General features: G+C 50.9%; 4 protein-coding genes across 4 annotated transcripts; 3 read left to right on the forward strand and 1 right to left on the reverse strand.

The window, feature by feature from the left end:
• Positions 1–448: 448 nt before the first annotated feature.
• FSUBG_8215 (PEST phosphatase interacting) lies at positions 449–6,369 on the forward strand (the record flags this gene model as incomplete). Its single annotated transcript, XM_036686600.1, has 9 exons — positions 449–491; positions 548–652; positions 706–992; positions 1,048–4,186; positions 4,247–4,375; positions 5,143–5,383; positions 5,436–5,708; positions 5,765–5,843; positions 5,899–6,369. The coding sequence occupies 9 exons, from the start codon at positions 449–451 to the stop codon at positions 6,367–6,369; spliced, it is 4,767 nt and encodes a 1,588-aa protein (XP_036536264.1).
• A 1,606-nt stretch (positions 6,370–7,975) lies between these two features.
• On the forward strand, positions 7,976–9,818 carry FSUBG_8216 (beta-lactamase-type transpeptidase fold domain protein; the record flags this gene model as incomplete). Its single annotated transcript, XM_036686601.1, has 3 exons — positions 7,976–9,002; positions 9,052–9,404; positions 9,456–9,818. 3 exons carry the CDS (start codon positions 7,976–7,978, stop codon positions 9,816–9,818), a joined length of 1,743 nt encoding a protein of 580 aa, XP_036536265.1.
• A 1,464-nt stretch (positions 9,819–11,282) lies between these two features.
• FSUBG_8217 (nuclear transport factor 2) lies at positions 11,283–11,985 on the forward strand (the record flags this gene model as incomplete). Its single annotated transcript, XM_036686602.1, has 6 exons — positions 11,283–11,292; positions 11,355–11,372; positions 11,453–11,517; positions 11,586–11,657; positions 11,718–11,819; positions 11,875–11,985. 6 exons carry the CDS (start codon positions 11,283–11,285, stop codon positions 11,983–11,985), a joined length of 378 nt encoding a protein of 125 aa, XP_036536266.1.
• Positions 11,986–12,806: 821 nt separating this feature from the next.
• Positions 12,807–13,981, reverse strand: FSUBG_8218 (60S ribosomal L8 protein; the record flags this gene model as incomplete). Its single annotated transcript, XM_036686603.1, has 4 exons — positions 12,807–13,007; positions 13,057–13,566; positions 13,625–13,696; positions 13,979–13,981. The coding sequence occupies 4 exons, from the start codon at positions 13,979–13,981 to the stop codon at positions 12,807–12,809; spliced, it is 786 nt and encodes a 261-aa protein (XP_036536267.1).
• Between the last annotated feature and the right edge of the window lie 19 nt (positions 13,982–14,000).

Below are 14,000 nucleotides of genomic sequence, written 5' to 3' on the forward strand. Positions count from 1 at the left end.
TGCAAGTATCGATATCGTCAAGAACGTCTGTACACAAGGTGGTGGTGGTCGATGTTGGGTTTGGAGGACAAGGTACTGTAACTGAAAATGACAAGGCCCTTGAGAACGGCAAATCCCGATACGTCGAGTGGATCCACACTGCCTATACCCGCATCACGTGAGCCGCTCCAGGTTTCCTTGTTACCTACGCCGGTGGTCAGTGCTCCTTTTGTTGCTATGCCAACAGCTACACGCCACCAAAACAATACAGCTAGCTCTCCATTCACCGTACATTACTCCCTTTATCACCATTGAAAGGGCTACATACCAGATATCCTTTTTGTCTCGCTTCCTCTGTGCTTAGTGTGGAGAGTAGCGCGACTCAGGCTGGTCCTTAATCATCCATATTCGTTGGAACAACATAACCTCCGTCTGTCTTGACATTTGAAATTGAACACCCTTGGGCATCATGCCCGCATCAACGGTTGAAACCCCAGCTGTTGCGCTGTCTTGTGAGCAAACTTGAACGACGTATTGATGTTTCTTTGACTGATACATGATACTGCAGTCGCAAACAACTTTTGGGGCAAAGAAGATGCCGGCGTGGCGCCGCTGCTGAGTCGCATGACTGCGGCCAAGACTACATGCGATGAACTACGAGCATTCTATGGCGGTGCGTACAAGTGAAGTTGTTCAAAGAAACCTACCTGACTGAATACGCTGCAGCTCGAGCGTCGATTGAGGAGGAATACTCCCGCAAATTATTGAACCTGAGTCGCAAAGCCTTAGGATCGCAGGAGTCTGGTACATTGAAGACATCGTTGGATACCGTCCGAGGCGAAGTCGAACAGATGGCCAAGCAGCATCAACTAATTGGCGCAGAAATGAAATCAGAGCTCGAGGAACCACTCGCTGCCTTTGCTGGCGGAATGAAGGAGCGACGAAAGATTATCCAGAACACCGTCGAAAAGCTATTGAAGGTCAAGATGCAGCAGACACAGCAGGTTAACAAGGTTAGACTACTCTTCTCGACCCTGCATTGCCGTGGACACTGACTTTTGGTTCCAGACACGAGACAAGTATGAGCAAGAGTGTTTGAAGATCAAGGGCTATCTTGCTCAAGGCCACATGGTAATGGGCCAAGAAGAACGTCGCAACAAAGCCAAACTCGAAAAGACACAGATCAGCCTTGCAACTTCCAACACGGAGTACGAGAATGCAGTTAAAGCCCTCGAAGACACGACAACAAGATGGAACAGAGAGTGGAAGTCAGCCGCCGACAAATTCCAAGATTTGGAGGAAGAACGACTCGACTTCACCAAGAGTAGCTTGTGGACGTTTGCCAATATCGCCTCCACGGTTTGCGTTAGTGACGATTCGTCGTGCGAAAAGATCCGACTCTCATTGGAGGTTATGGATGTGGAAAAGGACATCATCACTTTCATCACTGAAAAGGGAACCGGACAGGAGATCCCAGATGCTCCCAAGTATATCAACTTCTGTCGCGGAGATGTGACGGATAACCAATCTGAGACGTCAGAAGACGACAACTATTCTGTCGCTCAATTTCCTCGCAGCATCAACCCTGCTTTCCGTTCGTCGTCACCTCAACCTTCGACATTCGAGTCGCATCATGATCCAAATTCTGCTCTGGCCAACGACCTGGCTCACAGAGAAGTTGCTTCAAGCAAACGTGACCTTCCAAGCCAGAAGCCAGCGACACTGCCCCCTGACGAGATACTCCAAATCGGCACTCAAAAGCCTCAACCTCAGCAGATTCAGGCGCCTCCTCAATCGCGTCAGCAGCAGATACCACGCCCTTCTCAGATGCAGCACCCCGCTCAACTGCAATATGCTCCCCAGCATCAGCATCCCTCCCAACTGCAGCACCACTCTCAGCTTCAGCACCCTTCGCAGCTGCAGCATCATCCTCCTCAGCAGCAGTACTCTCCTCAGCGTCAGCAACCATCCCAGCAGGTTGCTCACCATACAGGGCACCACATGCAACAACAAATGAGGCCTCTCGAGATGAGACCCGCAGATGGCAGATCTGGAGATATGAGACACTCGAACATGCGACATCCAGATATGCGACAGCAGGATCCAAGACCGTCTTTGGAGATGCGCCACTCTGGAGAAGTTCGGCCTTCCATGCAGTCTCGACCCAGTGCCGATGCAAGGCAATCAATGGATGCAAGAACATCTCTGGAAGTACGGCGACCAATGGAAGACCCGTATCGCCGCCAACAACCTGCAGGTCATGTCTCGTATGATGCCAACCAGCATGGTGCTGTTGCAGCCGTACCACACGACCCTTACCCCCTGGACGGCATGACGATGCTATGCAGGACTGGGCCCAGCCCCATCTCGGACCGGAGTTCGCAGGTGACATCTGCTCGACCTTCGAGCAGAGACTCCCATAGTGATTATTCTAACCCCAACTCGTTCTCTAGTGTGGAACCACCGAGCGGCAAAACCTCACCCGTCAAGCAGGATCCTATAAAGCCGAACCCAGTGCCAACTCAAGCGCCAGCACCAGTATCGGCACCTGCTCCGGTACCAGCCCCTGCTCCGGTGTCAGTCGCTGCTCCAGCTCCCGCTCCCGCTCCGGCGCCCGCACCTACTGTCAGCAATGGTCCAAGCCCAGTCAAATTAGTTGCTAAGAAGAAGAGCGGTGGTTTCTTAAAGAACCACAGCCCATTCAGGCGCAAGAGCAACAAGGATCTTCAGTCATCAAACAGGAACACATGGCACGCACCGAGCACGCAAAACTCGGGTAGTCCTGTTCGCCGACCACAGTTGCAAACACAAGAGTCAAGCAATGTTGTCACCAAAGAACGTACTCAGAGTCCCGAGCCCATCGACGCCAATGCAAGTCTGGCTCTGGGAGTGGGACAGAATGTTTTCCCTGTATCTACCCCTGACACAAAGAAGAAGCCAGGAGCTGCCACTGAACAGACACCTGAGGAGACAGACCCAATCGCTCTAGCCCTTGCGGAGCTGAAAGGTGTCACGTTAGGCAAGCAGTCATCAATGAGAATGTCCGCTGATCACTATTCTGGGCTTGCCACTCCGGCACCAGCATCAGAAGCTGCTTCAAGACAAGCCTCAGCCTCTCGCACAGCTCCGACTCCTGTGAACCCGGATGTTGCGGCGGCAAAGAGAGGAACACCGCCGCCATCATACCAAACCCCAGTTTCACGCCTGGGTGTCCCACCACCTGCAGTGACTTCTAGGGCAATGAAGGAAGCGACCAAGAAGGCAACCACACAGACACGAAGCATGTTTGAGAGTGGAGGTGGTTCACCAGGAGGATTCAATAGTACTGCTTCTAGGACCAACACTCGAGCAACCGAAACAAGGCGATCTGAGCCATCCCCAACCCAGAGTGTTCCACCAAGTGCTTCACGACCGGCTACTCGAACCACTAACCATGGCAGGGGCGAGTCTGGTAGTTACAGCGCGTCCCCTGTGTCACGACAGCCTACTAGAGCCACCGATAACGGACGCGGCGAGCCTGGAAGCTATAGCTCAGCATCCATGCCTCGACCAGGCACTCGGGGCACTGACATGGGTAGAGGGGATACTGGCGGCTATAGTACACCACCTGTGGCACGTTCGGGAACCAAAGCAAGCGAGATGCCCCGATCGGACACTCGCGGAATTCCTATTTCGCGACCAGGCACGAGGGGAAGTGACATGTCTCGTGGCGGATCTGGTATTTACGGATCGTCGCCTGGTTCCCGACCTGGCACCAGGGGCTCTGATATGCCCAGAGCAACTTCGCCAGCACCAGCTCGTAGCGTGTCTCCACAGCCACCTATGAACGACAACATGAGCTACAGATCGGTTTCGCCCAACCCTTACGCTGCTAGCCAGCGCTCTCCGTCCGTCATGAGTTCACCACAGAAGCATGGATCTGCCCAAGGGTATTATCCCCAGTCACCCCAGCAGGCTGCTAGCCGCGGGCCTTCACCTTCACCTTATGCCCAGCAGAATCGCCCCGGAAGCAGCTATGCAGGAAGCGACATGGCAATTCAGCTCGCGCCGGTTGATGATCCCTATGGTTCTCAGAGGAGTCGAGGCAGCCGCCCTGCTTCGAGGGCTATGAGCTACTATGATGATGGTAGTACCCGTCAACGTAGTCAGAGCGTAGCTGATCCGTCTCGGCTGTATACGGGAGATGGCAGAGCAATTCTGCATTATGGTAAGTCTTTGATTAGCCAGTATCAAACAGAGGAAGAGAGCTAACATGACCTTTTTACAGCACGCGCATTGTACATGTATCAAGCAGCCATTCCCGAAGAGTTGAGCTTTGGCAAGGGTGACTATCTTGCGGTCCTCCGTCACCAAGACGATGGATGGTGGGAGGCTGAAGTCCACGGCGGAGACGGAAGTGTCGGGCTGGTCCCAAGCAATTACCTTGCGGCGTGCTAGACTCTTATGATATGAGCGACTTGATGGACAAATTTTTGAGATATTTCTTGTGGAATGATTGAATTGTAGGTTAGGATTACGGCAGGAAAAGGGCCCCGACGAAATTGGTTCACGACTTGATTTACACCTTCGCTACGCTGTAATATTGTACAGCAGATATTTGGCATGGAAGCGCTGACGTTGTTGTTATTGTTACTTCAGACTATCTTTATTTTTTATTTGTGTCACGATTATTGGGAAAGATTGGATCATCGTCTGTAGATGTCATTGAAACATTAGATATTCTGAATTAATGTGTTGAAATTAACCTTGTCAATTGCTTGATTTCTGCCTCTCCCGTCGTCGTGATGGATATCCTCTTACCTACCTTAAGGTGGGTACGCACCGAATTATGACGTTGAAGCCGCTAGAGCTCCAAAGCTGCCCTGGCCTCAGGGAGCAAGAAAACATAAGAGGATGTTAAAATAAACTTAGCACAGAGTGCCTTGAGCTTAGGCCAAAGTTACCCAAGTCTTTTTGTCAGTCAGGATAAAGGTCCTGGGTTTTCTTTTCTCCCTCAGCCTGGTTATAGGTACCTAGCTTGCCGCCTTCACATGCCACTCACTCACTCACTCGCTCACTCCCTTTGACCTTTGCTCCCTTCAATTTCGCGACCTATGACTCCCAAGCTCATACTCATACCCATGTCTTCTATACTAATGACCTGAATAATCTGAAGCACTATAGCATGGTTAGTTGTCATGTTATTCATCATCCATTCGCGACTGACTTTGCTTGACAAGGAAACCCTACAAGAAACCGCCCGTGTTATCACGTCTAAACCTGTTCAGCGAGCTGTCGTCAACACCGTACTCCTCGTTTCGACAGCAGCAACCCTCTTTTGCACGGCTGCCATAGCCTCATTGCTCTTTTTCCAGAATTTCCTTCCTCACGAGGTCGTAACTTTGCCATTACATCTCCAATATGGGTGGGTTATGATGCTGTGCATGTTGCTCGCCTGACTAACAGCATTGTTACAGCTCTGGCATCAACCCGTATGGAATCACCTCCCTTCAGACGCCACCAATGAAGACGCAGCAGGAGTACGATGTGTCGTTGATTTTAGCGATGCCTCGCTCGAACCCAAACGTGGAGCGCGGCAACTTCATGATTACCCTGCACATGGTCGACTCGCAAGCTGATGCTGGGCTGCATGCTGCGGCGGAACGTCACGCATCGCTACACCAAGGACTGGAAGGGGCCAATGTACTGTTCACTTCACGCAGGCCTGCTCTTTTCCCTTACGTGGACCCGTTAGTATCGGTTGCGTCTCGCGTGCTATTCCTCCTTTACCACTTATTCACACCAGGTTCAAGCACGAACTCGATGACCATCCCGTTGGCAGAGCGAGTCTTGTTCTCAAGAGCCTCGGATCTCCCAAAGTCAGCGTATGTGGAGGTTGAAGCGGGCCAGACCATTCAGATTTACCATGCTTACCTTCAGCTCACGGCTCAGCTTCGGGGTCTCCGGTGGATGATGGTTCACTATCGCATCTCGACATTCATCGCATTGACCCTTGTTTTTTGGGCTTTTGAAGTTATTTTTATGGGTGTCGCCTGGGGACTTTGGAGCATGGCTTCAGGGTCACCACCTGGAGATGCCGATGGCAAGACCAGGAGGCTTGAGGCAGAACGATATGACTATGAAGATGAGGACACAGATCGCGCAGAGACCTATCCAACATATGGAAGACAGCAGCCGCTCAAGTACGAGCCCGAGATCAAACCAGAGGTGGACCCTGAACAGCCTTTATCGGAGATTCCTCGAGCAGGAGCCGACGCTGATGACGAAGATGAGGGGAGTTTTGACGATGATGACGACGATGTGCAACACAAGGATTCGGGCATCGGAACGAGTTATAGTGAAGAGGGAATTTCAAGCATTCGAAGGCGAACATCACGTAATAAATTGTAGAGGAGGCAAGCTTTGCGAGGCCTTAATATAGAGAGAGACCGAGTGTAATGAGTGGAAGCAGATACCCGTGGCTTATGATATGCAGTACTAGAATAAGAATGTGTTGTCAGCTGAGGATTTTGTGTGTATTATGCAGGGGAAACTGCCTGGTAAGTTAGACTATGCTGATCCGATATGCATGCCAAGTAAGTTGAACTGTAATTCGATGACGAGCTCATTAACAGGTAGTAGAGGTTGGCGTTTGTTTTTGGCTACCTACTATAGGTAAGTATCTTGTCAATAAAGAACGAACGCCTTTTATTAAGAATAGCAGCGCGCGCTTCCTTCGGCTTCACCACGATGGATACATCTGTTGGATTGTAATTTACAAGTCAAGTCGTTTGCCTGGCTACCGACGGTCAGTTACTTACCTAAGGTAGGTAGTTCCAAGGCGTTCGTTGTTGATGCGTACGGGCGATTCACTTTCACCGTTTGTTGACTGTGTCTTTGGCATCCCACCATTGACAACGACTGAAAGTTTTGTGACATCAATGCAAGAATACGATGGCATTTAATCAACTCATACTGTTTGAAGAGCGTATCAATGTCCAGTCACTTACTATAGTACACTACCTAGGTACACATTGAAGTCTTTCCGTTGAAATTCACTAACTAATTCTTCTGTGCACATGCATGTTTTCAACGCCTCTAGGCGGGGCCTGGGCTCAGGCTGTCGTGACCTCCCATTGTACCTGAGCATCTTGCTGTAGCTTAGGGGACACTCACCCATTTCTCAGAGCCCCTCAAGCCCCTCCTCCACCTGGTTTCTTTTTGTTGCCGACAGTCAAACGCATTGTGCATCCTTCTTCCCTACGGTACCTACTAACTAGAGGTACCTGGCTTAGTGTAGTGTAACTCAACAACACCGCCGGGCGTCGCTAGCATTCATTGGCTTTTCGTTTTATTCTGTGTAGGTATGTACATTCTCGCCTTTTCACATCCATTCACACTCACACTAATTACCTACCTAGTAGAGAGACATGGTTCTCATTCACTGAACTGAACGAACAACTCGACGTCTCCACCACAATCCACATCCCACCTCACCTAGCCATCCCCGACCACCCCCAAGTTACCTGGTAAGGTAAGGTACCTGACAGCAATCGTGCCGCTACCGCTACCGCTACGTACCGACCGCTATTACTAGCTCGATTTACCTGGACTCATTGCGGGCCAACTACTACGATTCCCTCCACCGCCCGCCCGCCCGCTTGTTCCTCTCGACGTCTCCCGAATCAACTCTGAACCCGATAATCACCAAGAGGCCAGACCCAGACCTGAGCTGAGTACACCGACCTGACCGCATGTGCTGTGTTTAGCACCTGCGAGCGAGCAACCGACTGCTTCTGCTGTTCACTCTTTGCGACTCCTTAGCTTGACCCCTCGCCTTCGCCTTCACCTTCGCCCAGCCTTGAACGAGCCTAGACGCAGACGGGACGAGACGAGACGTCACGCTCAAGTCTTACATACACAACTACCGCCGTGATCAACTTCTCTCTGCCTCCCCTCTTCTCGAATCTATATACATACACCAGCCACCTACCCTAGCACACCACCTACCGTCACGATGCCCTGCTTCAAGGGCATTGCGGTCAGCATTCATGCGAACTCTGCCCCGCTGCCAGAGTATGGCATGCAGAAGCAATCCCGTCTTTCGAGAATCAGTACCTACATTCCTGTGCCCCAACCTCAGCTCGCTGAGTCAAACAAACCCGAGCCTGCAAAATTCGCCATCTCCATCACCCTTCTCACCCCCGGCTTGCCTATCCCATACTCGACCCCGAAGCCAAGTGATGATAACCCCTACCCGAAGCCTCAGTTCGTCGGCGGTCTGAACACCGGCGATCGGAACAAGTCCTCTGGTGTTGTGAACCCATACATCCCCATGACCAACTCCGAAAATGAGACCATCGCTGCTTACATCTACTTTGACGGTCGAGCCAAGGAGGAAGTTGCTACTCTTCTGCGACCAGGTGAAGAAACATGGGTCAACAGCCGCTGGGTCCAGGTGCCAGACTCTGAAGGTGGCGGTCTGGCTGAGCGAGAATTTCTATTCCGCGAGGTTGGTCTCGAGCGTTGGCTCAACGGCCTGGACCTACAAGGCCATGATGCCGCCGAGAAGCTAGAAAAGCGTCGTCAAAAGTTTGAGAAACGCCGCCGACGACAACGGGCCATGGAAGGAAACGCCAGTGCCGACGTGGAACAGGGATCTACAGGACGCAGGGACACACTACGCTATGGCGCCGACGACAAGTCTCCTATTGAAGCTGTCGTGGACGACTCTGATTCATGGTCCGACGACGATGACGAACCCCCTGAGGCGACTGGGCAGATCAAGGTGGCTATGTTCCGCGTGCTTGCCTCGGGCGAAATCAAGAAGGGCGAATACTCACCCCAGTTCGGTGCTCACGACGGTGACGAAGATGACATGGGCTCTAAGGAAGGAAATGGCATCGACGCCGACGTTGAACACACGACAAGTTTCGCAAAGCCCAAGACTCTTGATCCGAAGACCATCAGTACACAGACAGTCACAGGCATTGACGGGCCAGACAAGCCCTACGCTGTCTTTACCTTCTTTTACCGAGGAGAGCGTAAGTATTGCCGGGCCTTCTGAGGACCGTACACTAACCCACATTGCAGGACAATTGCAAAAGATCGGGGTTCTACAGTCCTCAAAGAACCCTCAGACAACCCCTGGATCAGCCAAACGGAGGTCAGGCCAACTCGACTTCTCCAGCCTCGGACCTCTCAAGGCTGGCGGCACCGTCGGCTTCTCCGCTTTCCGTGATCAGGCTACCGAAGCCTCGAGACGACGCAAGGCTAGAAAGAAGAGCAATGGAAACATCGCCGATGATAGCGACGATGATGATGAAGAGGATGACGAGAACCTTGGCAAGATGGAGGAAGTGTACGCAAAAGATGTGAACGCCAAACTTGCGCCAGAAGACGTCAAATTCCAGGGTGAACTCGCTGAGGGCGTGGATCGTATTCACGTAAGTTCCGCGGTTATATCTTCCTAATTTTGAACTGACAATATGATGTAGCTTAAGAGGGCGCATTCTGCAGACCCAGACAGCTTGGCCACACCGGAATTGTCACAAACCCCGACCGCAGCTAGCGAATCCACGTCGCAAGTGCCTACCACAGGGGACTCTCCCGCCAACAATCTTCTCTCGAATGCTGTAGGCCTTGATACCCCTAGCAAGTCAATTTTCCAGAGTCCTCTCAAGAAATACCGACCCAGTGTGGATTACGGATCGGGAGGTCTGAACCTCTCAACAGGATCTGGCTTGAAGTCAGAGGTAGATTCAGCTGTTTCCGGGGGATCTGGGTCGGGGTCAGGAACACCCTCCAATATCGAAACCCAAAAACCGAAGGTTGAGGTTGAGGATGAGGAGGAGCTATAGCTATGATCATGGCGAATCCTCGATTTTCGATCGATCTTACAGACTTTGGCGGAAAAGTCTATTCATTGAATTACGAAGGAAAACGACAAAAAAGGACGGCTTTGCTCCAAACATAAAGCAGCCGTTGGGTGTCGACACGGACAGCCTTAGCAGCCTGGACATAGACTGATGGACCAGTTCTTCGGTCGAAGGGTTTACTCCTTGACTGGCACGAGTATTGACAGCACAAGATATAAAATTTTCACTATGAAGTTTATGTGGTGTATTGGCGAAGGTTAAGGAAGTATTGGGTGCTTCTAGGATTTGGGAAGCAAGTGGCTCATGTTGTATCGAGGCGGCCTGTCATTTCTTGGTTCAGGAAAACAAGCAACTCTTGATCTTGAGGAGGCATGGGGGGTTACTACTTACTAGAGGTTAGAAGGTTCTACAATCGAGTAGTCTGAGCCAGCAGAAGGAATCAGTGTTCGGTGAATCGATTAACTGTATGCAAAAATATACGACTGGCCATAATCAGTACATTCACGAAGTGTGCATGCCACTGGTCCAGGATTAGGCCCAGTAATGAAATCAAGGTCAGAGTAATAATCAATTGATAGCATTCTATTATAGCTTCTCAGGAACAAGCCGACTCAACGAGCCAAAATCCGACAATGAAAGGAACCTCACAATCGTCGTACCAATCGGTTACTAAACTTTTTGCCATGTTAGCCAAGTGCTTCTGACACGTTCGTTTGTGCAAAGAATGAATGAGAGGAAGACATGTCAGACTGTTGAGCTTGATAATTTTGAAATCAACATAGAGATTCAGTTGGCCGTTCTTAATGGAAGAGTTTGTCATCATGCAAAGGTAGGGAGGGCGATGAACGCGACCAGCGTGTGCGCTGGAGGCATCGAGACGTGTATTCTTGTGTCGTGTCATGTAAACGTACCTTACTGTTACTGGTTTGAAAGAACCCGCAGATGTGTTATCCTGATGCTGCAGAGCGCGTCTGCATATTCTCAAGAGCGTTGCCGCCTGAAAATATCTGCGGGAACCAATTGTGGTTGAAACTGAATTGTTGTTGAAGGCAAAGAAAGTTTTTTAAAAGCAGCTCCAGCGCAATTTTATTCAGTCGGCGGACCGGGGTAAGGTCAATTATCGGCATATCCAAGCTCCATCCCGCCATTTATGCCTATAACGAGGCCGCACTGTATAAGCACAGCCCTGTCCCCGTTCTTCAGTGTGTTTCTGCGGGCAACAGTCCATTATCGTTGACGTGTGTGCCTAATCTGCACTGTGCCCCTCAACCCCACCATCCATCCATTCGATCTCATCTGTCTCTTCCTTATTCGCTTCCACTGCTTTCCCCTCGGGCAGACTTTGCGACAACCCAACGGTTCTCTACCCTACTTCAAACCTTTTGATTCCCCTTCCCTAGACGTACTATCGATTAAAACGACCAGGACAGGTCCCCAGACTTCAAAATGGCCGGAAGTGAGTTTCTACTGCTCTGGAATGGCTGTACGACGACAGAATCTAACCGCGCACACTTCTAGACTTTGAGGAAGTTGCCAGTATGTTTGGAACCCTACTGGACTGATTTATGAGTCCAACCCACACGATCGTGAACAGAAGCCTAACGAAAAACAAACAGAGCAGTTTGTTGAGTTCTACTACAACACCTTCGACAGTGATCGCAAGGGTCTCGCTGCTCTTTACGTGGGTGGCCCTTCAGCCCAACGACGAGAACTCTAGAAGAACGAACAACCCGCTAACCCTGGTAATAGCGAGACCACTCTATGCTGACTTTCGAGTCTGCTTCCGTCCTGGGCACCCAGGCTATTACCGAGAAGCTTGCTGTATGCACCCCTTCGTCACCAGCGACTTCGAGTCGGCGTTGTTAACAATCTCTCCAACAGGGCCTCCCCTTTGAGAAGGTCAAGCACCAAGTCTCTACCCTCGATGCCCAGCCCTCCAATGACCAGGGCGGTGTGATTATTCTCATTACCGGTGCCCTCCTTGTATGTTTCCGACTATCCCACAACCTCCTGAAATGCGCCCACTAACAAATATTAGGTCGATGAGGAGCAGCGCCCCATGAACTTCAGCCAGTCTTTCCAGCTCGCCCGCGACGCGAATGGCCAGTACTTCGTCTACAACGACATCTTCAAGCTTGTTTTCGGTTAATCGAAAGCAGTTAGTTACACTGCCCGCCGGCGCCTTTTGTTGTTTGAATGAGTTGAGCGATGTTTATAAACACACAAACACACCAAGTGGGGCGACAGACGAGGGGAAATTAAATCGGCAATGGCAACGGAATAGCTTCTTTTTTGACGATAAGATGAATTTAGGGCATGGCTTGAAGGGGACGCAAGTGTTTGAGTCGGCTGTGATTATCTTGGATTTCCTCTCTCCAATCAAGCTGGATCATGGGTTTCTAAAACTATGGGTACTCCACCTCAGGTTGACGACATAGCAAATAGGGTCCGAAGTGATTAAGCCAAGATAAATCCATCCAAAATTGATCAGTGTGAATGCAAACGGTGCAACGACATACGTCACGTTTACTTGAGCATGGTCAAGGACCGTGTTTGGCGTTGTATCTTGAGAAATGAACCGCTTCGACAGCCACGGCCTGACTAATCCTTCAATAGCAGAAATGGCAACATGCAACAAGTTTTGCATGCCAGCTCTAGCAACATCATACGAAACCAATAATGCGCCTGCACGAGCACGTAGAATGCATTTAATGAGACCAGAGATGGGGATCATCTTGACAGGACATTTGAAAGGCGAAACATTCACTTTACGCTGAAGTCTTGTCCAAGAAGCAAGCTCATCATCTATTTTTTTTAGGAGGGTCATAAGACTGGCCTCACTGGTCACTGCGAAGAGGGATGGGACGAAACGTAACCCGAGAAAAATCATTCATTTTCCATGCCCTGAACCGTGGAACACCGTTTGATCCCGAAATCGCAATGCATTGTGAGGGGTATAAACAAATAGCCTTAGATCTTGGTAGCAGCCTCAAGAGCCTTTTGCTTCTTGATGATCTTCATCTGAGCCTTGGGACCCATGATACCACCACCCCATTGTCGGCGGGCCTGGTCGTGCTTCTCAAGGTAACCGTCCTTGACAGCGGAGATGAGCTTGGAGAGCTCGTTCTTGTCCTCGGAACGGACCTCGGTGATGGCGAGGACGGCAGCGGTCTGTGACTTGTTAGACGCGGATTTGAGTTCATGGTTTCGATCAACATACCTTCTTGTGGACGACCGTTCCGAGACGGGCCTTGCCCTTGACAATGGCGTAAGGGATACCCATCTTCTTGCAAAGAGAAGGAAGGAAGACGACGAGCTCAATGGGCTCGACGTCGTTGGGGATGAGGACGAGAGAAGCCTTCTTGTTCTCAATCAGGCCAACAACGTGGTTGAGACCGTACTTGACAGTGTAGGGCTTCTTGGAAACATCCTCCTTCTTCTTACCCTCCTTGACGGCGGTAGCCTCCTGGAGGAGACGCTCCTTCTTCTCGGCCTTGGTCTCAGGTCGATACTTGTTGAGGAGCTTGAAGGCCTGAGCAGCAGTGTTGCGGTCGAGGACGTGCTGGAACTGAGCGAGAGCCGGGGGAACCTTCAGTCGCATCTGAAGGATCTTCTTCTGTCGCTGGAGGCGGACATACTCGGGCCACTTGACCATGCGAGAGACATTTCGCTTGGGCTGGATGTCCTGGCCGATGCCGAAGTTGCGAGGTCGCTTCTCGAGAAGAGGGTTCTATAGACGTCAGCGATCTTGCCGCCAAAGAGAGAGGGAACAGAAGAGAATCACTAACCTTGGCGGCCTTCTTGCCAGCCTTACCCTGAGGGAAAGGGGCGGGAGCGACCTTCTTGCCGGACTTGGGAGGCTGTCATTGAGAAAAGAAGACATCAGCAAGGCGTTCAAGCCAACAAAAGGTCTTCTCTGAACTCTAACGAGAATAGGTCGTGACATTTCTGCACACGCCGCATCTCCAGCCAAGTCTTCACCAGCTTCGATACCTGTTACAGTGATCGAATACTGGCGGAATACCAACAGCATATGTCGCCCACAGAGTGTGGGCGACGCTGTGGCTCAATTGCACAATAAAGCGCATTTGACTCACAAAACTGTGGCCATTAGAGTCGAGTCGATTGTTTCAGTCACTCACCATCTTGAATAGTTGGGGTTAG

This window comes from Fusarium subglutinans, assembly GCF_013396075.1.
Source record: "Fusarium subglutinans strain NRRL 66333 chromosome Unknown NRRL66333_c0000111, whole genome shotgun sequence".
Taxonomy (NCBI): domain Eukaryota; kingdom Fungi; phylum Ascomycota; class Sordariomycetes; order Hypocreales; family Nectriaceae; genus Fusarium; species Fusarium subglutinans.